The sequence below is a fragment of the Alexandromys fortis genome, unplaced genomic scaffold (assembly GCF_014885135.2).
Source record: "Alexandromys fortis isolate MF-2015 unplaced genomic scaffold, M_Fortis_MF-2015_v1.1 scaffold_37, whole genome shotgun sequence".
NCBI classification, from domain to species: Eukaryota; Metazoa; Chordata; class Mammalia; order Rodentia; family Cricetidae; genus Alexandromys; species Alexandromys fortis.
In genome coordinates this window covers 4,587,880-4,606,880 of record NW_026067914.1, presented here as the reverse complement: position 1 = coordinate 4,606,880, position 19,001 = coordinate 4,587,880, and the positions used below count along the sequence as shown (strand labels likewise).

At 40.5% G+C, this 19,001-nt stretch overlaps 1 protein-coding gene across 2 annotated transcripts in view; it reads right to left on the bottom strand.

Annotated features, from left to right (window-relative positions):
• Ranbp3l (RAN binding protein 3 like) overlaps window positions 1–17,194 on the bottom strand; it is a 46,715-nt gene extending 29,521 nt beyond the window's left edge. For both annotated transcript variants that reach the window (XM_050138977.1, XM_050138978.1), the window contains exons 1-2: window positions 16,662–17,194; window positions 36–94 (exon numbers count right to left, since the gene is read on the bottom strand). In XM_050138977.1, coding sequence (XP_049994934.1) covers window positions 36–94; window positions 16,662–16,752 — 150 coding nt within the window. In that variant the 5' untranslated portion in view covers window positions 16,753–17,194. The remainder of the gene's footprint in view (window positions 1–35; window positions 95–16,661) is intronic.
• Between the last annotated feature and the right edge of the window lie 1,807 nt (window positions 17,195–19,001).

Genomic DNA, 19,001 nt, shown 5'->3' with positions numbered 1-19,001 from the left:
TATGACTTATCGAAACCAGAATAGTTTGATCTTACCTTGAAAGTGTGTTCTCCTTTCTCAAAAACAAATGTTGGTTGAGCAATGACATATTTTTCTGCAAAAGAAAGGAGTGTTCAAGAATTCAAAGCACAGCTACATCTCTAGTGCCACCTAAAAATACTTAGGTTTTTTTGAGGATTTTTGTTTGTTTTGATTTTGGGTTTTTGTTTTGTTTTGTTTTGCATTTTCCTTGTTGTGGTGATTTCAATGATTATAGCCCCAATAGACACATATATTTGACTATTTGGTTTCCAGTTGGTGGAAATGTTTGGGAAGGATTAGAAAGCATAACCTTGTGAGAGGAGGTGTATCACAGGAAGTGGGCTTTGAGGTTTCAAAAGCCCATGGCAGCCCACTGTCTCTGCCTGGTACCTGCCAATCAGGATATGAGCTCTCAGCTACTGCTCCAGCATGATGCTTGCCTCCCTGTGACCATTCCCTCCACCATGATGACCATGTACGAACCCTCTGAAACTGTAAGCCAGTCCCCAACTAAATGCTGTCCTTTATAAGTCGCCTTAGTCATATGTCTCTTCAGAGCAATAGCAACCCCAACTAAGACAGTAGACTTAGAGGTTCCAAGAGAATGGGGCCTTCACTAGTCCTCTTACTTTTCCTCTCTCTCTCCCTCCCTTTGTCCCTCCCTCCCTCCCTCAATGTCTCTCACTGCCTTGTGGTTATGGATCAAGATGTGAGCTCTCAGGTGTTTCTTTGCTCTGCCTACAGAGACTCTAACCTGAAACCATTAGCCAAATTAAACACTTTATTTTTAATAAGTTGCCTTGGTGGAGGTGTTTTACCACAGCAGCAGAAGAGTATCCAACACTTACCTTAGACAAAATGCAGGTGATTTCCAATGAATATAGCTAGTAACAGAAATAATACTCAGGGAAAGTGATAGTTTGTAAGCAAGAGGAAAGATAATCTCTTAAAGGAACATTGCTGGTTGTAGGTGCAACTCCTCATACAGTAAAACAACAACAACAAAGCCATGCTGTAAGAGTTCAAAGAAAACTAAACAGAATCACTTGTCTTTAGAACCTAATCAGGACAGTGTTTAAGAAATCTTTAAGAATAAAAATTTCAATAGGTAAGAAAACTTATCTGAGAATAGTTCTATTTGCATTGTATCTTAAGGTGCAAGCAGCTGGGCACAGTGAATTATGCCTATATCTCAGCTCTCAGGAGGTGAAGACAAGAGGATTATGAAATAATTACCAGTATATTGTCTTGGCATGCATTTAAAATGCACAGGTGCACTAATTGTATCCCCCGGCCTAATAAAACTCAATCTGAGGAATTTGGAGACTGGAGACCCTGTCTCAAAACAAATCATAAATCTTCTGCATACAGAAGAGGCAGACATGCACTATGTTCCATCCATGAAATACTCCCTCAGACTTATACTTTCTTCACTGGAGTTGTCATATACTAAAGGATATTTTCAATATTTAGGTTAAAGATTAGTCATACACAAAATTACAAAGTACATAGAACTCTGCCAGCCTTAGTCATCTTTCCTCCATTCTCTTCTCCCTCTCTCATTTCCTTCCTTAATTCTTTTTTCAGTGCTGGCAACTGAATGCAAGGTCTGGGCAAGCACTCTACCAGCACTGCGCTTACATTTGATTTTGAGACAGGCCTCAATAAGTTGCCTAGGATGGCCTTGAGTTGGCTTTTTTTACTCCGCTTCCCAAGAAGTGGGAAACATGGTCCTGCAGGAACTGGCCTGGCTTCTTTTGATTTTTTTCATCTTAGGTAAGACAATGGAGAGAAATCCATTTGTTCTAAAATGTGCATGAATGATTGATAAAATTTTAACTATCATCGCTCTATAAATCTTAAGAAGTATTATGCTAAATAAAGGGAGGCAAACCCTTTCTCCTGGCTGTCTAATTCTGCAACTTTAAATGCTACTTTCCATTTTTGTTAGAAAAGGAGTTATCAACTGCCACTGTAAGAGACTTAGCAGTTCTTAGTTTGGATTTATATCTAAGTAGTATGTACTGGAAAGAATAAAGTGACGAACACTGTTTCCCTACTTGTGACTACTAAGTCATTTTTGGAAAAAGAATCATTTCACAGTAGGACGCTATAGGAGATGAGAGAACTCGGTCACACTGAATACAACCAGCACCACCCAAAGCCAGCCTAGCTTTTCTTAGTCCCGAACTTGTTAGCTTCTCCTGCTGACAGCCTTCAAGGGATCCATCTACATAGTTCCTGAGACCCTCAGTCCCTTCCTCATGGGTTTGTACTTTGGTCACGATATAGACTGAGGCCAATTTAGAAAAACAGCAGCACAGGAATAAGGACACTTTTTATTTGTACAAAAAGCATCTGATAGTGTCCAGCACAGGCTGGACTATGGTTCTGGAAATACAGCAAATCCTTGAAAGTTCTGTGTTGTATGCATTTTCACCCCAGCCACGAAGTCAAACTGTGCAGCTCAGCCATGAGCCATCTGTGCCCATGATTGTAGCCAATGTTTTATTTATTTGTTGCATTTAGAACCAGAAGATTTTAAACAGCAATGATCCAATGATAGACCAGGGACCTAAGGGAAACCAAATACTACTACTAAAAATCATAGCAATAAAATGACTCCCAAGAGAATTTGATATATCCATAGGTCAGAGTCTCACCTAGCCTTCATCAGAGAAGCTTCCTCCTACTGCAGATGGGAACAAATACCGAGACCACAGCCACAACTGGACAATGTGCAGAGAGTGGGAAACCCTGGATTACTTGGTCCTAAATGGAATGTTTCCATCAAATCCCTCCCCTCAAAGCTCAGGGAACCCTGTGGGAAAGAAGATGGAAGGACTTTAAGAGGCAGAGCGGATGGAATACCCTAAGGAAGCAAGGCCTTCTAAAAATAGCTGGACCGGTGAACGTATAAGCTCACAGAGACTGGGACAGGATGCACAGGACCTGCACAGGTCTACACCTGATGGGGTCCCAGTGCTGAAAAGGGAAGTGGACCCAAACCCACATCCCTAACCCAGAAGCTAACTTCAATTGATAACTACTTGCAAATGAAAAATTAGTTTTCTCCAATATCTCCAATTCTCACTGGGTATACAAACCACTTTTGGGGCCAGGCCCATGTCCAGCAATAAATGACCAGCATAAAATTAAATCAATGGCATCTTTGTCTCGTAATGCCTTGTCAGGGTTTTGTATTTTTTCCCATATAGGACCTTTGCATATGTATTATGGCTTCTAGTTTTGTGGTTTTATGGGATTTCTGTGTGTGTCAGTATGTGTCTCTGCATCTGTATGTGTTTCTTGAGCTTTTTCTTCTGTTTGTCCTCTTCTGGTTTGTTTCCTTTGTTTTACCTCATTTTATTTTATAGTTATCATTTTTTAGATGATTCTTGTATCCTAACGAGAGACAAAAGAAAGATTTTGGCGGGTGAAAGGGTCTGGGAGGAACTGGGGGAAGGGAAACCATAATCATAATATATTGTATTTGGTACTAAAAAATGTTTTCAATAAAAAATACAAAAGCAAAATAGCCAGCAGTGAATCAATAAAAGAAAGGGTATCCTCATAGTTTTAAGTTTATTTCCTAGCGGTTTCTAAAAATATTTATTTTTATTAAACAAGTAAATTTGGTTTTTTCATGAATTTTACAACAAACTGCACTGCATATTTCAACGTCAAGAGACTGTTCTTTGGATAAATGTCCTTTCTTCCTTCCCTCATCGGGGCAGAGGCAGACACATGAAATGCTTATGCAAGTCCTGACTTGTCTCCCCCTGGTCACCTTTTGGAATGTTTAACTGGATATGGCCCCAGCAAACACTGTGAACGTTAGACCTGGCTGAGTTCTCTGGCTTCTGCCTTTCTGCACTGGCACAGTACTTACAAGACTTACAAGTCTGCATCTACTTTAGCTCTTGTAAACCATATTTAAATATAGTTCTATTTGACAAATGAGTAAATGATCACCAGGAGCCCAGGATCCAGTGTTGCATGTGTATTCCTGCACAGCAATTGTTGCCACTTCAGTTATGTAAAAGGAGTCTTTTCTTTTTATTGTTACATGTTCATATTCTGACTCTAAGGACTTTGTTCCAGAGTGCGTGCAGGTAAGTAAGTAGTGACTCTAGCCACTCAATATGTAAAACAATATGCAAAACAGTAACAAGAGAAAATATTACCTTTTGCAAGAATATACCCATTTCTCCATAATTTGGAGGTGATGTTTTGTTATTAAGAAGATTGCTGTGTTATGTGCCTCTGTGAGAAGGGCGCCTGTAACCTTAAATGTGTTTATTATAGCATCTGTGGGCCTTTGGAGTGAAGATAATTCTAGAGTGATCTGCTTGCTCTTTCTCTACACCATTGCCTCGTTTGGGCCTGAGGGCCAATAAAGATGCAGACTGTGTCCCTGGATGTGCTTGGTCAACCAGTACCATCTGGAAATACATATTTCCTTTGACAGCATTTGTAATCACGTTTTCCCTGAGAATAGCTCCCAGTGTGAAAAGCTCCCATATGCTGTAATGGAGCTCATGTTGCGGAGGGAGAGAGGAACAGAAATACAATCTATGTTTCATGGGATACCGAAGATGTTTCCTGAGCAGACACATGGGTTCAAAGTGCCTTATTCTTAATGTTAATCTCAAATAATTGTCCAGCAGTGTTTACTGTTAAAATTAAGCACATAATTTTTGATGCAAAAATACCTTCTTCATAAGAATTAAACCACTATTCTAAAGGACTACTGATCAGTTACCATATATTCATGCATTGAATTCAGATAGACTACATTCTTCCTTCTCAGCAGACAGATAACACTGTTTTTAAATTCCTTCATGATTCACAAAACACAATCATGATGAAGATAATGAATGTGAGTTTCTCAGGTTCCTAAAGCCCATCTGTCTCTGTCTTGAGTCTTTGAGCAAGCGGCATAGCACAATGCTCTACTCTAGTCAGGTCCTTGCAGGTCTAGCCAGCAGAAAGGAAGCCAGCCTCCCACCATTTATGTGACCTGAAACTTTCTCAGGAAAGTTGAAAATGGCCCTTTATTGTAATATCTCATGATCATTGGATTCTTGGAATAAATCAGTCTTGGAGGATCAGAAAACATTATTCTAATTGTGTGATGACGTTTTAATTATTCTCAGTGATGAAGTCCACAGAGCAGAGCATTTGCCACTTTAACATTCTAAGGGTGTAAAATGGCATTAACCGCACTCACATCACTGCTAAGGATCACCATAACCCTCTCTCCAGAGCTTCCTTCACATCCTTCACCCGAGACCTGGCTTCATTTAACAGTAAATGCCTCATTCCATAGCTTTTCCCCGGCCCTGAAAACTACCATTTACTTTCTGGCTTTGACATTTCCATATACTTCAGAGATGTGGGCTATTCAATATTTGTCTTTTAAATTTGTTAGTATTTGTATTTAAAATTGTGTGTGGTGTGTGTGTGTGTAGCACAGTGTACACATGGGGGAGTTGGTTCTCTTTTTCCACCATGTGGGTCTCAGAAGGGGAATTCAGGTCATCAGACTTGGTTGCAAGTGTCTTTACCTGATAAGCCAGCTCCCTGTATCTGTCTTTAATATCTAACTTATTTCACCTAGTATAATGTTTTCATTCATATAGTAGCAAAGGCTGGATAATGCTCAATTACCTCTCTGTCTGTCTATCTGTCTGTCTATCTCTCCATTCATCCATCCATCCATCTATTCATCCATCCATCCATTCATGCATCTATCTACGTACGTATGTACGTACGTACCTACCTACCTATCTTTCTCTCTCAGGGGGTGATGAAGTGCATAGAGTATTTACAGCTTTGTTTTAGGAGTATAAAGTGACATTAACTACACTATACTATATAACACATTGCTTTTTTAATCTATTTGTTCATTGATGGATATTTAAGTCAGCACTCCCCCCTTCTTCTTCCTCATTTATTTGATGCATTTGGCTCTATACATCTAACATCTATATGCCCTCACTAATCTCCTATCTTCTACTGTCATTTCTTCCCCCCCTCCTCTTACACACTCATTGTGTTGTCTATATGTTTAATGTTAGAACTAGTATACGTCAGGTCTATTTTCTCCTATGTGTGCAGCATGGGCGACCTAGTCATGCAAGGCTTGTGTAACTACTGAGCTACACACTGGTCCCTAAATACTCTGCTATGTTCAAATGAAATTAATCTGCAGTTACCACATCTTAAATTTCCTATCCATAAGAGGTGTCAGCTCTTACACAGCTGTACACAGATGCAGTTCTTTGTCCTAACCACTGACCTTGAGCACAGTTTTCAGTTCTAGTTTAAGACTTGTGTATAATGTTCGTGGGACTAAGTGATCTTTGAAACCGTGACACGCAGTAATTTACAAATGCCAATCACTTGAATGAACTATTTAGAGAGTAGATCTTTTCCTTTACTAAGGGTGTGCTATGATCAAGGACAGTAGCAGTATTTTAAGCTTAAGGCTGAGAGTGGGAGACTTGCTCACAGAGGCAGAAGGAAGTTTCGCACACGTCTATGATACTTTTTAGACTTGTTTTCATTCTTTTTCTGTGTCTTTAAATTTGTGGTTACACTCGTTTCCTAAAACTCCCTCCAGACTTTGCTGATATTGCTTCACAACCAAAATAGCCACTCTCTTTAGTTAAGTTTAGCTTAATTCCATCCTCAAAATGAAAAGCAGTGGAAAAATATCTTAACTCTACCTATATTTGAGACTGAAACACCTTATAAATGAAGTTATCTTATTAAGTAAAAAAATTCATAGTCAGCAGTGCTAGTATGCCTTGCCTGTGGTTGGCTTATTACGGAAATGCACACGAGCATGCACACATCTTTATCTACAACCCCATTCTCTGCAGATGACTAAGGATAACCCAGACAACCCCAGATCAAAATGGTCTACTTCTAATGTTCTCAGACTTTTTCCTTATTTTGCTCTTTCTTTTTAAATGGCAATGCCCTGCCCTCTTTAAAACTTGTGTGTTTTTCTGTTAGCCATTCTGTTAAATGGTTAAATCCATGGTCCTCATGCTGGCTAGGTAAGTGCTCTTCCATTTAGATGTGTTTGCAGTCCTCCTTTTCTTACTTTACACTGAGACAAGATCTCACTAAATGGCCCAGGCTGCCTTTGATAGAACTCGCTCTTAGGCCAGGCAGACTTTGAGCTTGGTGACTCTTTTGCTTCAGTGTCTGGAGCAGCTTGGATCATAAGCATGTGTCACCATACCTACTCTATCGTAGCGTCTAGCAAACTGTATTGCAACAAGAGAAGATTTGATGCCAATTGCTTCAGGATGTCATTGCTCAAATCCCTCCAGATCATTGTCCCTGGCTGTGGTTGGCTTATTACGGAAATGCACATGAGCATGTACACATATTCCTATGTGCTTTTAGCTGGCTATCACCATCCCTGGCAGGTGAGGTGTCTGGTCACTAGGTAGAAGGAATGCGACTTTAGAAAGAATAAAGTGTTTAGTACATTTTAAATCCTGACTTTTGGGTATTTTGCTAGATTTGCCCATCTACTTCATTAAAAAGCAACTCAGGTGTGAAATTTCCTTTGCCAAAATGTTGATTAAAATTTCAAGCCGAGTTAATGATTTAATAGAATAGCTGACCCAACATTTGAAATGTCGTCTCCTGTTTAAGATAGAAAAGAAAGCTGGGCCTGGGACTGTAGCTCTGTAGCTGAGTGCTTGCCTAGCATGCATGAGACTGTCACAAACAAAAGGTGAATTAATTACAATAGTGACCATTATTCAGCCCCTTTTAAGTTTGTACATTTGAAGAATCAAAACCCAAACCATTTCTCTCAAGCCATTTCGGCCAAGTTAAAAAAAAAATGGTGCATTACTTTGCTTAATACTTCATTAGATGTAAGACACGGGTTCTCAGCATTAAACAAAACTGCTAGCCTGGACCGCAAGTTGCTGGTGTAGGGTCCATAGGTTTGCAGTGACACGGTTTTATTTTCTTACCAGTTTTGTTTAGACTAAAAATTACCCTCCTGATTTCAACTGGATGCACTTCAAATCCATATAGAATTTAACTGGTGACTTAGTAGCGGCCTATTTTAAGCAGCCAGACCACAGAATGAGTTCAAGGGTACCAGCCACCAGGGCAGCTCTTTTGCAAATTTACCTGAGTGTGGAACAGGCAGTGAGCATGGCTCAGTCAACCCAGACTCAGGCCTGACTCAAGGTTATCTTAGTACCTTTCGTAATGAAATAAATAAAGTGCTTAGTGGTGTCTGGAATATAACTAATGTTCCATAAGCACAATTTGTCTATAGGTGATATATGAATGTTGTGGTATGGTCTAAGATACAAAGCTACTTTTCTGCTCTCAAAAAGGTTGTAAAACATTGCAACATTAGTGGTTGTCTCCTCAAACCACAGGATCTTGTAAGTCCCTCACATAACACAGAACAGAAAATAAGGATTATGGTTTAGATTAGTACTGTGTTCCCTTCCCCACTTGTGGCTGCACATGGGTACGTGGGCAGTAGGTATGCTGAGGCCTTACCCTTTATCCCATTGGGCCTCCAGACTCCACCTCTGAACGCTGTGCAGACTTTATCACTGTTGTATGTATGCCTGATAGCATAACCCATGAGCGTGCACTTTTCCCTATGACAGCTACAACTGGCTTCAGAAGACATCAGCATAGGTTTATGATTTGCGCTGAAGGCTAGCCACAGTGCACTCACTACCTTTGGTGGTATCCAGTGACACACTGGGGTATTTGTCCCCAAGGGGCTTTTCAACACCAGGCAATTCTCATTACTAGCACCACACTTATCTATCCCAGTGTCAGAAAATGTGAGTTCCTGCAGCAAGGGTCAGAAATAAATTTGTATTGAAATTATTGACACTCAAGAACCTTGGATTATCTAAGCTATTTTAGCAGCAACTCCTAGTCTTGCACAAATGGATGGAAGGATATGGCAAGGCACAGAGTCTGTATCCAGGTTCAGTGTCCAGTGTTGTTTAATGAGCACCGCCACTAGGACACACTCTGTCCTTTCCATCCTCTTTCTCTGTTTGTAGAAGAACCACTTAAACCACATATCTTAATTCTTTCCTTTACTGTCTGCCCTTTTGGCCTGTTAGAAAGTGGTGTCAAGTGGGCAGGATGTTCTGCCTGCTTTGCCCTCTAGTACCTTAACACAGTACTTCATGCCAGAGGCTCAGAAAACATCTATTTAATAGAATGAGTGAGTTTCTTCATGAGTTTAAGCAAGAGGAAGAAGTTAAGAGGGGGAAGAAAGTTCGTGAAATGGTCCATTTTTGCTGTTTGCTACAAGAATATTAATGAGATACCATGGACTTAATGAAAAACCTGAATTTTGAAGAAACTTCAGAGGGGCCATTGACTCTAAATGATGTTCTATGCCAGACAGAGGCCGTAAAAGGCAAAACGCTAAGGTCTCTCCCTAGCTATTTGGGGTGGGGGGGTTCGGGGATCAAATTTAATGCTTTGTTCATGATTATCACATAGCCCACCACTTATCTCTACGCCTCGCCCAAGTTGTGAGATAGTGTTTTTTTTAATCATATTTCAATTTATCTGTCTAATCTCATTGGGATAATTTAAACAACAAAGTGGTACTAATTAGTAAGCTCATATAGAGTAATGGCTCACATTTCATACTGGAGGCTTGATAGTTCCTGAGCTGAGCTGTGGCCACACTGCCAATAGGATATGTTCTTTCTTCTTCCACGAGTAATTGAAATTCATCAGGACACTCCAGCTCCTTCATTATTCACTGAAGTTGCCAAGAGAGGCCTGGAGGCAAGTTTAGAGAGCAGAGCCCTCCAGGCAGTCTCACATTTAAAAGCACGGAAGGACAAATCACATACAATAGAATGCATGGGTAAGTTGGACAACTGTATATCCTCAAGTAACCAAACCTCCATCCTGATGTAAGGCATGTTCGCTACCCAACAAGTTCCTTCATTTCCTGTTTGAGTATTTCCCCTACCTTGGGAACACTGTTGTGATTTCTGTCACCATGGCCTAGTTTTGTTTGAGAATTTCATGTAATTAGATATATGACTGTATCTATATGTAATTAATGTATGATATAATGCATCATAAACTTTTTGGTGTTTGGTTTATTTTGACTCAAAACAGTATGCCCAGGACTCACCTTCATGACTGATTATATCAGTGATCCAGTCCTCTCTACTAAATGGTATTCCATCTATGAATACACACAGTGTGTTTATCTACGCACAGCCTTTTATAAATAAAAACTGCTTTGTGAATTCATTCATTTTATACTTCCCAATGGAAGTGATGGTTCATAGAGCTAACTTTAAAAACAAAACAAAATAATAAAATAAAACTACTAACTCAGTTTTCAAACCAATTAAACCACTTCACAACAGCGTACAAGTTCTCCACATCTTTCAAACGTCGTGTTATTAATGGTTTAAATTTTAACACCAGGGTGGGGCGGTGGTGGTGCATGCCTTTAATCCCAGTACTCAGGAGGCAAAGGCAGGTGGATCTCTTTGAGTTCGAGGCCAGCCTCATTTACAAGAGCTAGTTCCAGGACAGGCTCCAAAGCTACAGAGAAACCCAGTCTAGAAAAAACAATAAAAAAATTAACCACCATGTTTACATTAGTTATCTTTCATACTGTGGCAAAATAGCTTCAGTTCTCCATTTACCCGTTTAGAAAGAGGAGAAATGTATTCTGGCTCACAGGTTGAAAAGTTTAAGTTCATGGTCTTATCATTCGGGCCTGTGGTGGCACAGCAGTGTGGGAGAGTTTTGGGAAGTCTGTGGTCAGAAAGTTAAAGAGAAGAGAAAAAGGCAGAAGACCCATTAACCCCAAAGGCATGTGTCTCACAACCTTGAGACCTTCCAATGGACCTCATTGACTGAAGGCTCCAACACCTCCCAGGAGTACCACACCCGCTTATAGCATTTAACATGTGGACCCGTGGTGACATCCCACAAACTACAGCACATACAGACGCATGGTGATGCCTTGTGGTGGCTAATTCTGTTTTACTCTAAGAAAGAACAATGTTGGGCATTTTTAATGTACTTGTTGGCCATTTTGTTTCAGAAGTATGGTCAGACCGTTGGCCCACATTTTGAGTCAAATTCTTTTTCTTGAGCTGCAGGTTGTGTGTGTGTGTGTGTGACACACCATTTTCTCCCAGGCTCCCTTCTCCGCAGCACCCTTTAAACAGTAGATATTCTCAATGCTGATAATCTAATTGATATACTTTTATAGCTTAGTGATTTTCATACCTGGCATGAAAAACTGTGCATTCCATTGGCAGGGATATTCTCTTACATTTCACCAGAAATGTTGTACATTTAGCTTCTGTGTTTCAGTCGCACCCCATCTCAAGCTGACTTTTATAGAAAAATGGGTTTTCAAGTTTGTTTTTAGAAATATGTTCTAATATTTGTTATAGAATTATTACAGAAAATACTACCTGTTCTCTTCTTAGAGTTATTTTGTGGTTTTTGCATGGGATCTCTGGGATGGCACAGCAGGTAACAGCACTCGCTGCCAAGCCCGATGACTTGAGTTCCATTCGAACCCCTTGGTGGAAGGAGAGTACTGACACCCACCATTCGTCCTCTGACCTCCACATGTGAGCCATCACACATGCATGCCCATACACCTGACACACACACTAGATGAAACCAACATCTAACTTTAAAATATACTGATTTCTGGGTATCCAAATCTGTCCCAAGAATTGATTTTCTATCCTTAAACCAATATTACACCATCTAAAAATCTGGGATTAGAAATTGTCAACTTCAAGATGTATTAACTATTCTACCATTCCTTAGATTTCCTTATGAATTTTAAACTAGCTTGTCAAGTTAAAATAAATAATTCGGCTGGAATTACAATGATGAAGCCTTGATTCTATAGGTCAGTGTGGGGAAGGCTGGTTCCTTAATAATAGTGAACCCTCCAACTCTCTTTTTCGGGCTCTCTCTCTTTTCTCTCTTTCCGTGTGTGTGTGTGTGTGTGTGTGTGAGAGAGAGAGAGAGAGAGAGAGAGAGAGAGAGAGAGACAGAGAGAGACAGAGACAGAGACAGAGAGAGAGACAGAGAGAGAGAGACAGAGAGACAGACAGACAGACAGACAGACAGAGGTGGGGGTGTACTTACTCCCTTGAAACAGGGTCACTGAACTGGGCTAATGGCCAGAAAGACCACCTCAGTACTAGTGTTACAGGTATACCTATAAGATACACACACACATTGTGTGTTTACTCAATAGTCTTGATTCTCTTTGGGGTTTTTCTATTGGTCGTCCCTAAATAAAGGCACTTCAAATTCTTTCTAATATGTTAGCCTTTTATTTCTCCTAAAGAAACTTAGTATACTGGCAAGCACCTTCAACATAGTATTGGCTACAGGTGGTAATACTGAGTGCCTTCAGTTCTTGGGAAATCAAGTATCCAATGACATTAACTATTACTTATCTTTTGAATGTCCTGCTAGCATCAGGTTCAGAAATCTCACTTCTGTTCTAAAGATTTTGATTTTGATTTTCCCAATTAGTGTTAAATTTTGTTTTTTTTTCACATTTTTTTGCTTTTATTTGTTTTTTTGGTTTTTTTAAATTTATTTATTAAAGATTTCTGCCTCCTCCCCGCCACCGCCTCCCATATCCCTCCCCCAATCAAGTCCCCCTCCCTCATCAGCCCGAAGAGGCCATATTAATTACATATATTTGCTTCAAAGTTTATCCTTAGGGCAAGCAGTAAGTTCAGAAGAATTAATGATATTGATATTGATGGTCAGCCCATCTCCAGAGTCTTTTTACCTTACAAAATATAAATTGTATCATTAAGCCATCTGGTAGAACCACCATCCATCAGGGAAGTTTATTATGGTAAGGATTCCTCCACTAGGTATAAGCTTGAACACAAGAAACAGTTTTCAGGCCTAAAGCTTCTCCCTTTCCAAACTCTTCTAAAGTAATCTGTACCTATCTCTACCAGTCCTAGGCTGTAAATGCAAGTGATACTGCAAAGCTAGAACAAAGGTCATCTGAGCCTCTGCAAGGCTCCCTTTTGGTTGCAGAAAAGCAGAAGCAAGTGTAGGTCCATTCTGGCTATATGTCACTCATACGATGTCACACTGTGTGTGTAGAATCAATGCTTCAGAACCACAAAGGAAAGTACAAATCTATTTGGAGAACCATAACTGTATTTAGTGATAACCTTATCTAAAAGAAATTAACATTTATAACCATGCAGGACCTATTGAAGTCCCTCTTGGTGCACATAAGTTTCTTTAATTTAGTTAATAAGTGCCCTAGGTAATAAATTAAGGGCATTCATACATAGCTACAGGAAACATTTGAAGAAAATAGCACATTTGCAATAACCTAATGTAATGTGTACTTTGTGGTTTAGAGTCTACCCAAAGAGTTGAAAAATATTTGCTCAGTTCTTAATATTTAATTCCTCAGAAACCCTACATTTGAATGCAAACTTAGGATAAAAATGTGTTTGCATTCTCAGTGTCTGGTACTCATCTACTCCGTGGTAGGTATTAATTAAAATGTATTGGTTATAAATTAAAAGCTGAAGGTATTGGTCTGTATTTCTTTTTTGTATATTTTTATTTTTCTGAAAATCGATTGTTTTTTATACAGTATATTCTCCTTGTTTTCCCCTCCCCCCAATCCTCCCAGTTTCTCCACACCTCCCCGCCCATCAGAATCCCCACCCTTCTCTTTCTCATTAGAAAACAGGCATCTTAGGATGTCTTTCAATTCTTGACTTTTAGGAAACCAAATAAGGTATGTTGAGAATAAAGCACAACCAGAAAATTACCAAATATGAAAAAAATAAATATATGTGTTCTTGGCCCTATTCCTTTCACAGAACTTCACTAGTTGTGAATTTCCTGAGTGATAATGTGTGTCTTTTTATGTGGCTGGAGTGATTATAGTAGACCATTAGACAGTTTTAAGAGGAGGGCTGGCCACATCAAGAAGACTAAGCCCATGACCAGAGGTTGAACTACCCAAGAGATGTAGAGAAGGGCTGGTAACTGAGTTTGATCACATGATAATTGACATCATCAATCACACCTACATAACGAAACTCACATAAAGCCTTCAGACACTGATCCGTGGAGTCTCTTGGCTGATGTTAGCATATGGAGGTAAGGCAGCCCTGACTGTCTAGAGGCCCAAATAGTCAAAGAACAAATAATGTTTATCTCTGCAGTCAACCAAAACAGTACATTTTCATGAGTGACTAGATAGAAAGACTCAAATACTAGAGTTAAAAAAAATAAAATACATTCGCACACTGTAGAGAGGGCTCAATATACGAATGTATACTAAAGCTGGCCATGCTTCAGCAGAGTTACATGTTAGTAAATCAGAGTCGACAGTAGAAATCGACCTGGTTGAAGTGAGGCCAAAGGCATGAACTCGGTAGCTGGCGTATCAATCTGTAGCCAGGCCTCAGTCTAAGGCGACGGGTCTGCCTCCTTGTTGAACTTTCCATACTAGGAAGGAACAAACATGGTGTTTGGGAAAAGCCATTGCAACCACACTGAATGAGTACCTCAAACCCCAAGACTGCAATAAATGGAAGCTTGCAGATTCTAGAAACTGGGCCAGCGTGGAACAGTGTCACTTGTCAGTTCAGACCTCTCGATGGCATTTCTGTGGCACTCAGGGACTAGTCTGGACTTCATTAGCGAAGCCTCACGACTTTATGGATTGTGGTTTTGTGGGCAGATATTTTGAGAGTTGGCCACAGAAGAATATGATTGCTTTCAAAACATTCCAAGCAAAGAGCTTCAGGCTGAGAAAACAGGAGTAGGCTGCTAGTCTTGGTATTTTGGGAAGTGTGTCATCATAATGATATTTCCAGGCTTCTTTGGATGAGGCCCAAGAAACCATCAAGGCAGCCTTCCTTAAATTAAAACAACAGTGGGGTATTATTTTCTACTTATAAAATTGGAAACAAATTTTAAAATTAATGCCCAGTATTACTGAGATCATACCCTTTCATTCATTATTGCAGAGTGGAAAAACCACATGGCCAGAAAGAAAAGTTTAAAAAGTGCAATAATCTTTTAAACATAGCATTCTCTAAGAATTTATCCAATGAAAATAATCATCTGTGCACAGATATAGCTGTTAATTTCTATTCAACAGTGCTAATTTTAGTGAAAAATGTCTGACATTGACCACTGAAAATAATACTCCAGAGAGCATGTAATGACTTGAGAATTTGGTCATCATACACTGTTAATTAAAAGGCAGTTTACAGAGGACTGTCTGTCAAATAAGTCTCCTTTTTATTTTAAAAAACAAGTAAAATAATAATCCAAGCATAAACATTTTTTAAAAGCTAGACTGCCTATTAAAATATCCCTAGTGCCTATCTTTAGGTGGTAGGTTACAGGGCACTTTTGACTGATTTCTATTATAAACATTACATCTAGATGAAGAGAGGTAAGGCCTTAAACATTTCAAGTAAAAAGAAGCAACAGATAAACATATGGACAAAACCATGATAAACTAAGGGTCTCTAGTAACAACGTGTATAATGCTCCCTAAAGCTATCGGTTCAAAGCAATTTATTTTAACCCGGATGGTGTAGCATATTCTGAAATGACTGCACTGTAGGATTTTGCAGGAATCCTCTCCTATTCATGTCTATTAAGCCCTGTGTGGTATGAGATCACTTGGCTCGGCTCAGGACTCTTGCAGTGAGGTGGCTTGGGACAGTCACCAAATGTTAGCACAAATGCCACCTTGAAGGTTTTCACTTGAGGTTTCAGTTCATTAGCTTCTGCTCTCTGTGAGAGTGAAATCTAAAGCTGAGTCTAGAGGGAAACCAACGAGGAGCTCACGTGCCAGGTCTAGATCTATCCCAGGCTGCCAAGAGGCTAACCTCCGGGGTGGGGTGCTGACGTCATCACCACACAGCCTTTCCCACAAGTGTCCTTAACAACAGACTGGGGATAGTTGGCCTATTCATGTCAATCATCATGGTTCCATAGTCAATCTGAAATGCTTTTTAAAGATTATTCGTGGAAAAACTATGAGGTGCGAAGTTTAGATGCCCGTCAAGTAAAATCCCACACTATCTGTTCCAGCTCCTTTTGGACTGTAAAAAACTGAGTGTCAAAAATAAGTGTTTTCCACAAATGAATGAGTCAAAAGTCCATACAAAGCTAGATTTAAACAAAGCCCTTACAGCAGTAGGACATGGGGAATAGTGCCAGGCCAGCAAAACTGTTCTCTGCCAAATTCCTTCAGTAGCCAAGTCAGCCTTGCCCCAGTGGGGGTTTTCAGCTAAATGCACTCTATCGTGCTCTACACAACTGACAATGGCTGGAAGTTTCAATGCATGTTTCCAAGGAACGTGTATTCTGGATGCTTCTCTAACTACTGATAACCCTTCAAATCAACAGTGAGACCGTGTTAACCCACTGTCGAGCCTCACTATTCTTCCTCTCCTCGGAGTTCAAAAAGCATTTTATAATCAGAACATCCCAGGAGCTACTCCAGCCCACCCTTTCCCCGGACATGCAAATGACCAGAAAGTCAGAGAACACAGGACTTAGCTCACTAGACCCACCTGGCTGTTGCTGGTCCTCCTGCACCTTCAGCTGGCACGTGCACAGACTGGCAAACAGGTGGCTGTCGTCTTTCCTTTGTGTGGTAGACATGGTACCCACAATCTGGCTGTGCCTCGGGGATCACTAGGGCATTTTGTCTTAGCCAGTCATCTAAGACTGTCTCCAGAAGTCACTTGGAAAGAACACAGAGGCACACGCAGATCTCACCTCTCCTGTAAAACATTTACTCCTCGAACAAGCCGGAGTTTCTCCTGGTTAAGAATCTTGCAGTAAATATTTACCAGTGTTACATCTCCTGCCTACAAAGATGCCAGCTTGTTTGGCTTGAAGCAAGACTTCATTCTTACTTTGTTTCAAAGCGTTCTGAAACTTTCTCCTTTACAGTGTAAAATCCTAAGAAGAAACTCTCTCTCGGCCAGTTTTAGCCATTTTCGATTTCTTCTCTGATCTGGAGTCCAGACCCTCAAGCAGAGAGAGGACTGCCAGAGAAAGTCCCAGGCAAAGGGGAGAGTACCGCAAGGCTAAACCCAAGTTTCTCTGCTTGGTCAGCTTTACCCGGTGACAGCTGGATGTGTACAGTTCTTAAGGAGGCTGCAGGGGGAGGAGCCGAGAGAACTAGCTAATTAACATAAAGAGGCTGGCAAGAAATGACCTTCTGATTGCTTTAACATAGTGACCAAAGCAGGGATTGTAAAGAAGCCCTGAGAGCCCGGTAATTAACCATCTGACTTCGGCTGCCTCAACGTTAAGGCACAAGCCAGAAGCAGGGCGTTGGTGGCTTGAATAGTCTCGGGCACTCGTGAAATGGAAAAGGTACAGCTGGTGCTGGCTGCTCATGAGCTCATGGAAATGTACCGCTGCAACTCTTGGATTCTGTAAACAGCTCCGAGGCTCCAAGCGAGGACAGTTACGGGGCCAAAGCAACTATTTAGAGTTCTGCAGGAAAAATAAACACACAAAACCCTACCCAGCGCCTTACCTTGACTTCCCAGTACAGCCTCCACGGCTGCCTCTAGGTTCTAAGACAAGGCTGCTCGTGAGTTTCCTTGTGTGTGCCCGTTCATTACTGTTGGAAACCAAGCCCCAAACACCTTTGGTTCAACGAAACCATAACGAACGCTGTAGGTCCTGGCCCGCAGCATTCCCGTAGAGTCAGAAAGGGAGTAACAGGCAAAAGTAAGGAAACCAGAGTTGGACACTGAGATTTCCTATTCATCTTTGTTAACTAGTATTAAATACCCTAATAAGGTTACCTCCTCATGATATCTGGGGGCTGGGGGATTGTGTCTCTTGCTGTTGTTCTATTTTTTTTCACAATTTTTCTCAATTTCTCAAATACATTTTGCTTTCTAAAAACTTGTGAAATATAGGATTTCTCTTTTTAAAATTATCCCTATGAGTAATTAAAATGAAACCTTTGTACTATATTTTGGTTTTTATTTGATAAAACTTTCATAAAGATATAGACTTGGAAATGAAGACTCCTGGTCCCAACTGATCTGAGCTATAAGGTTAAGTATGGAATCTACACACACACACACACATGTACACCTGCGTATGTATATACACACACACACACAATGTATGTATTTCTTAATTCTTCTGTTCCAGATAAAGAATTGAAACTTTCTTAAGCAGAGCTGGTTTTCGCCTGCCTTGATTGGCTTACAACTTTCCTGCAGGCCTGTTTCTAGTTCGACAATGTTAGAGAATAGGGCTGATGCTGAGGACCTTTCAGGGTCTGCTTTGGGGACCAATGTGCAGTCCTGGGTAGTGGCCCTATGACTAATCATTACATCAAGGTGATACCTGAGTTCTTGCCCTGAATGCTGTACACTTCTGCTCTTGTGGGGTTGGGTTTTCTACTCCACTGGAGTGAACCCAGCATGGCTGAACTCTCCTTGTGTCTGGAGTGAATGAAGCATCAGAGGCGCAGAATGGGCGTTCCTGTCACCGCCACCTCTCTTACTTACTCTTTAGAAATACCCTCCAACTTACTTCAGGACAGCCATGCTTTCCTGTGCTTTTTGCTCATAAGGAAAAGCAAGACACTGGAATGGCAAAGTTGCTTAGGTCAAGAAACAGAATAATCGTTGGTGTTTTTTATTTACAGTTTGATTAAAAATATGTTGTAATATCATAAAAGTCATTTTCCTTTTCTGTGGCCCGCCCTCACTTCAAAGAATAACACTGCTGTGTGTGTGTGTGTGTGTGTGTGAGAGAGAGAGAGAGAGAGAGAGAGAGAGAGAGAGAGAGAGAGAGGGTGTATATGTGAGTGTACCTGCCCACATATACATCATTCCTCAATGTGCACATGTGGAGGCCAGAGCTGACTTCAA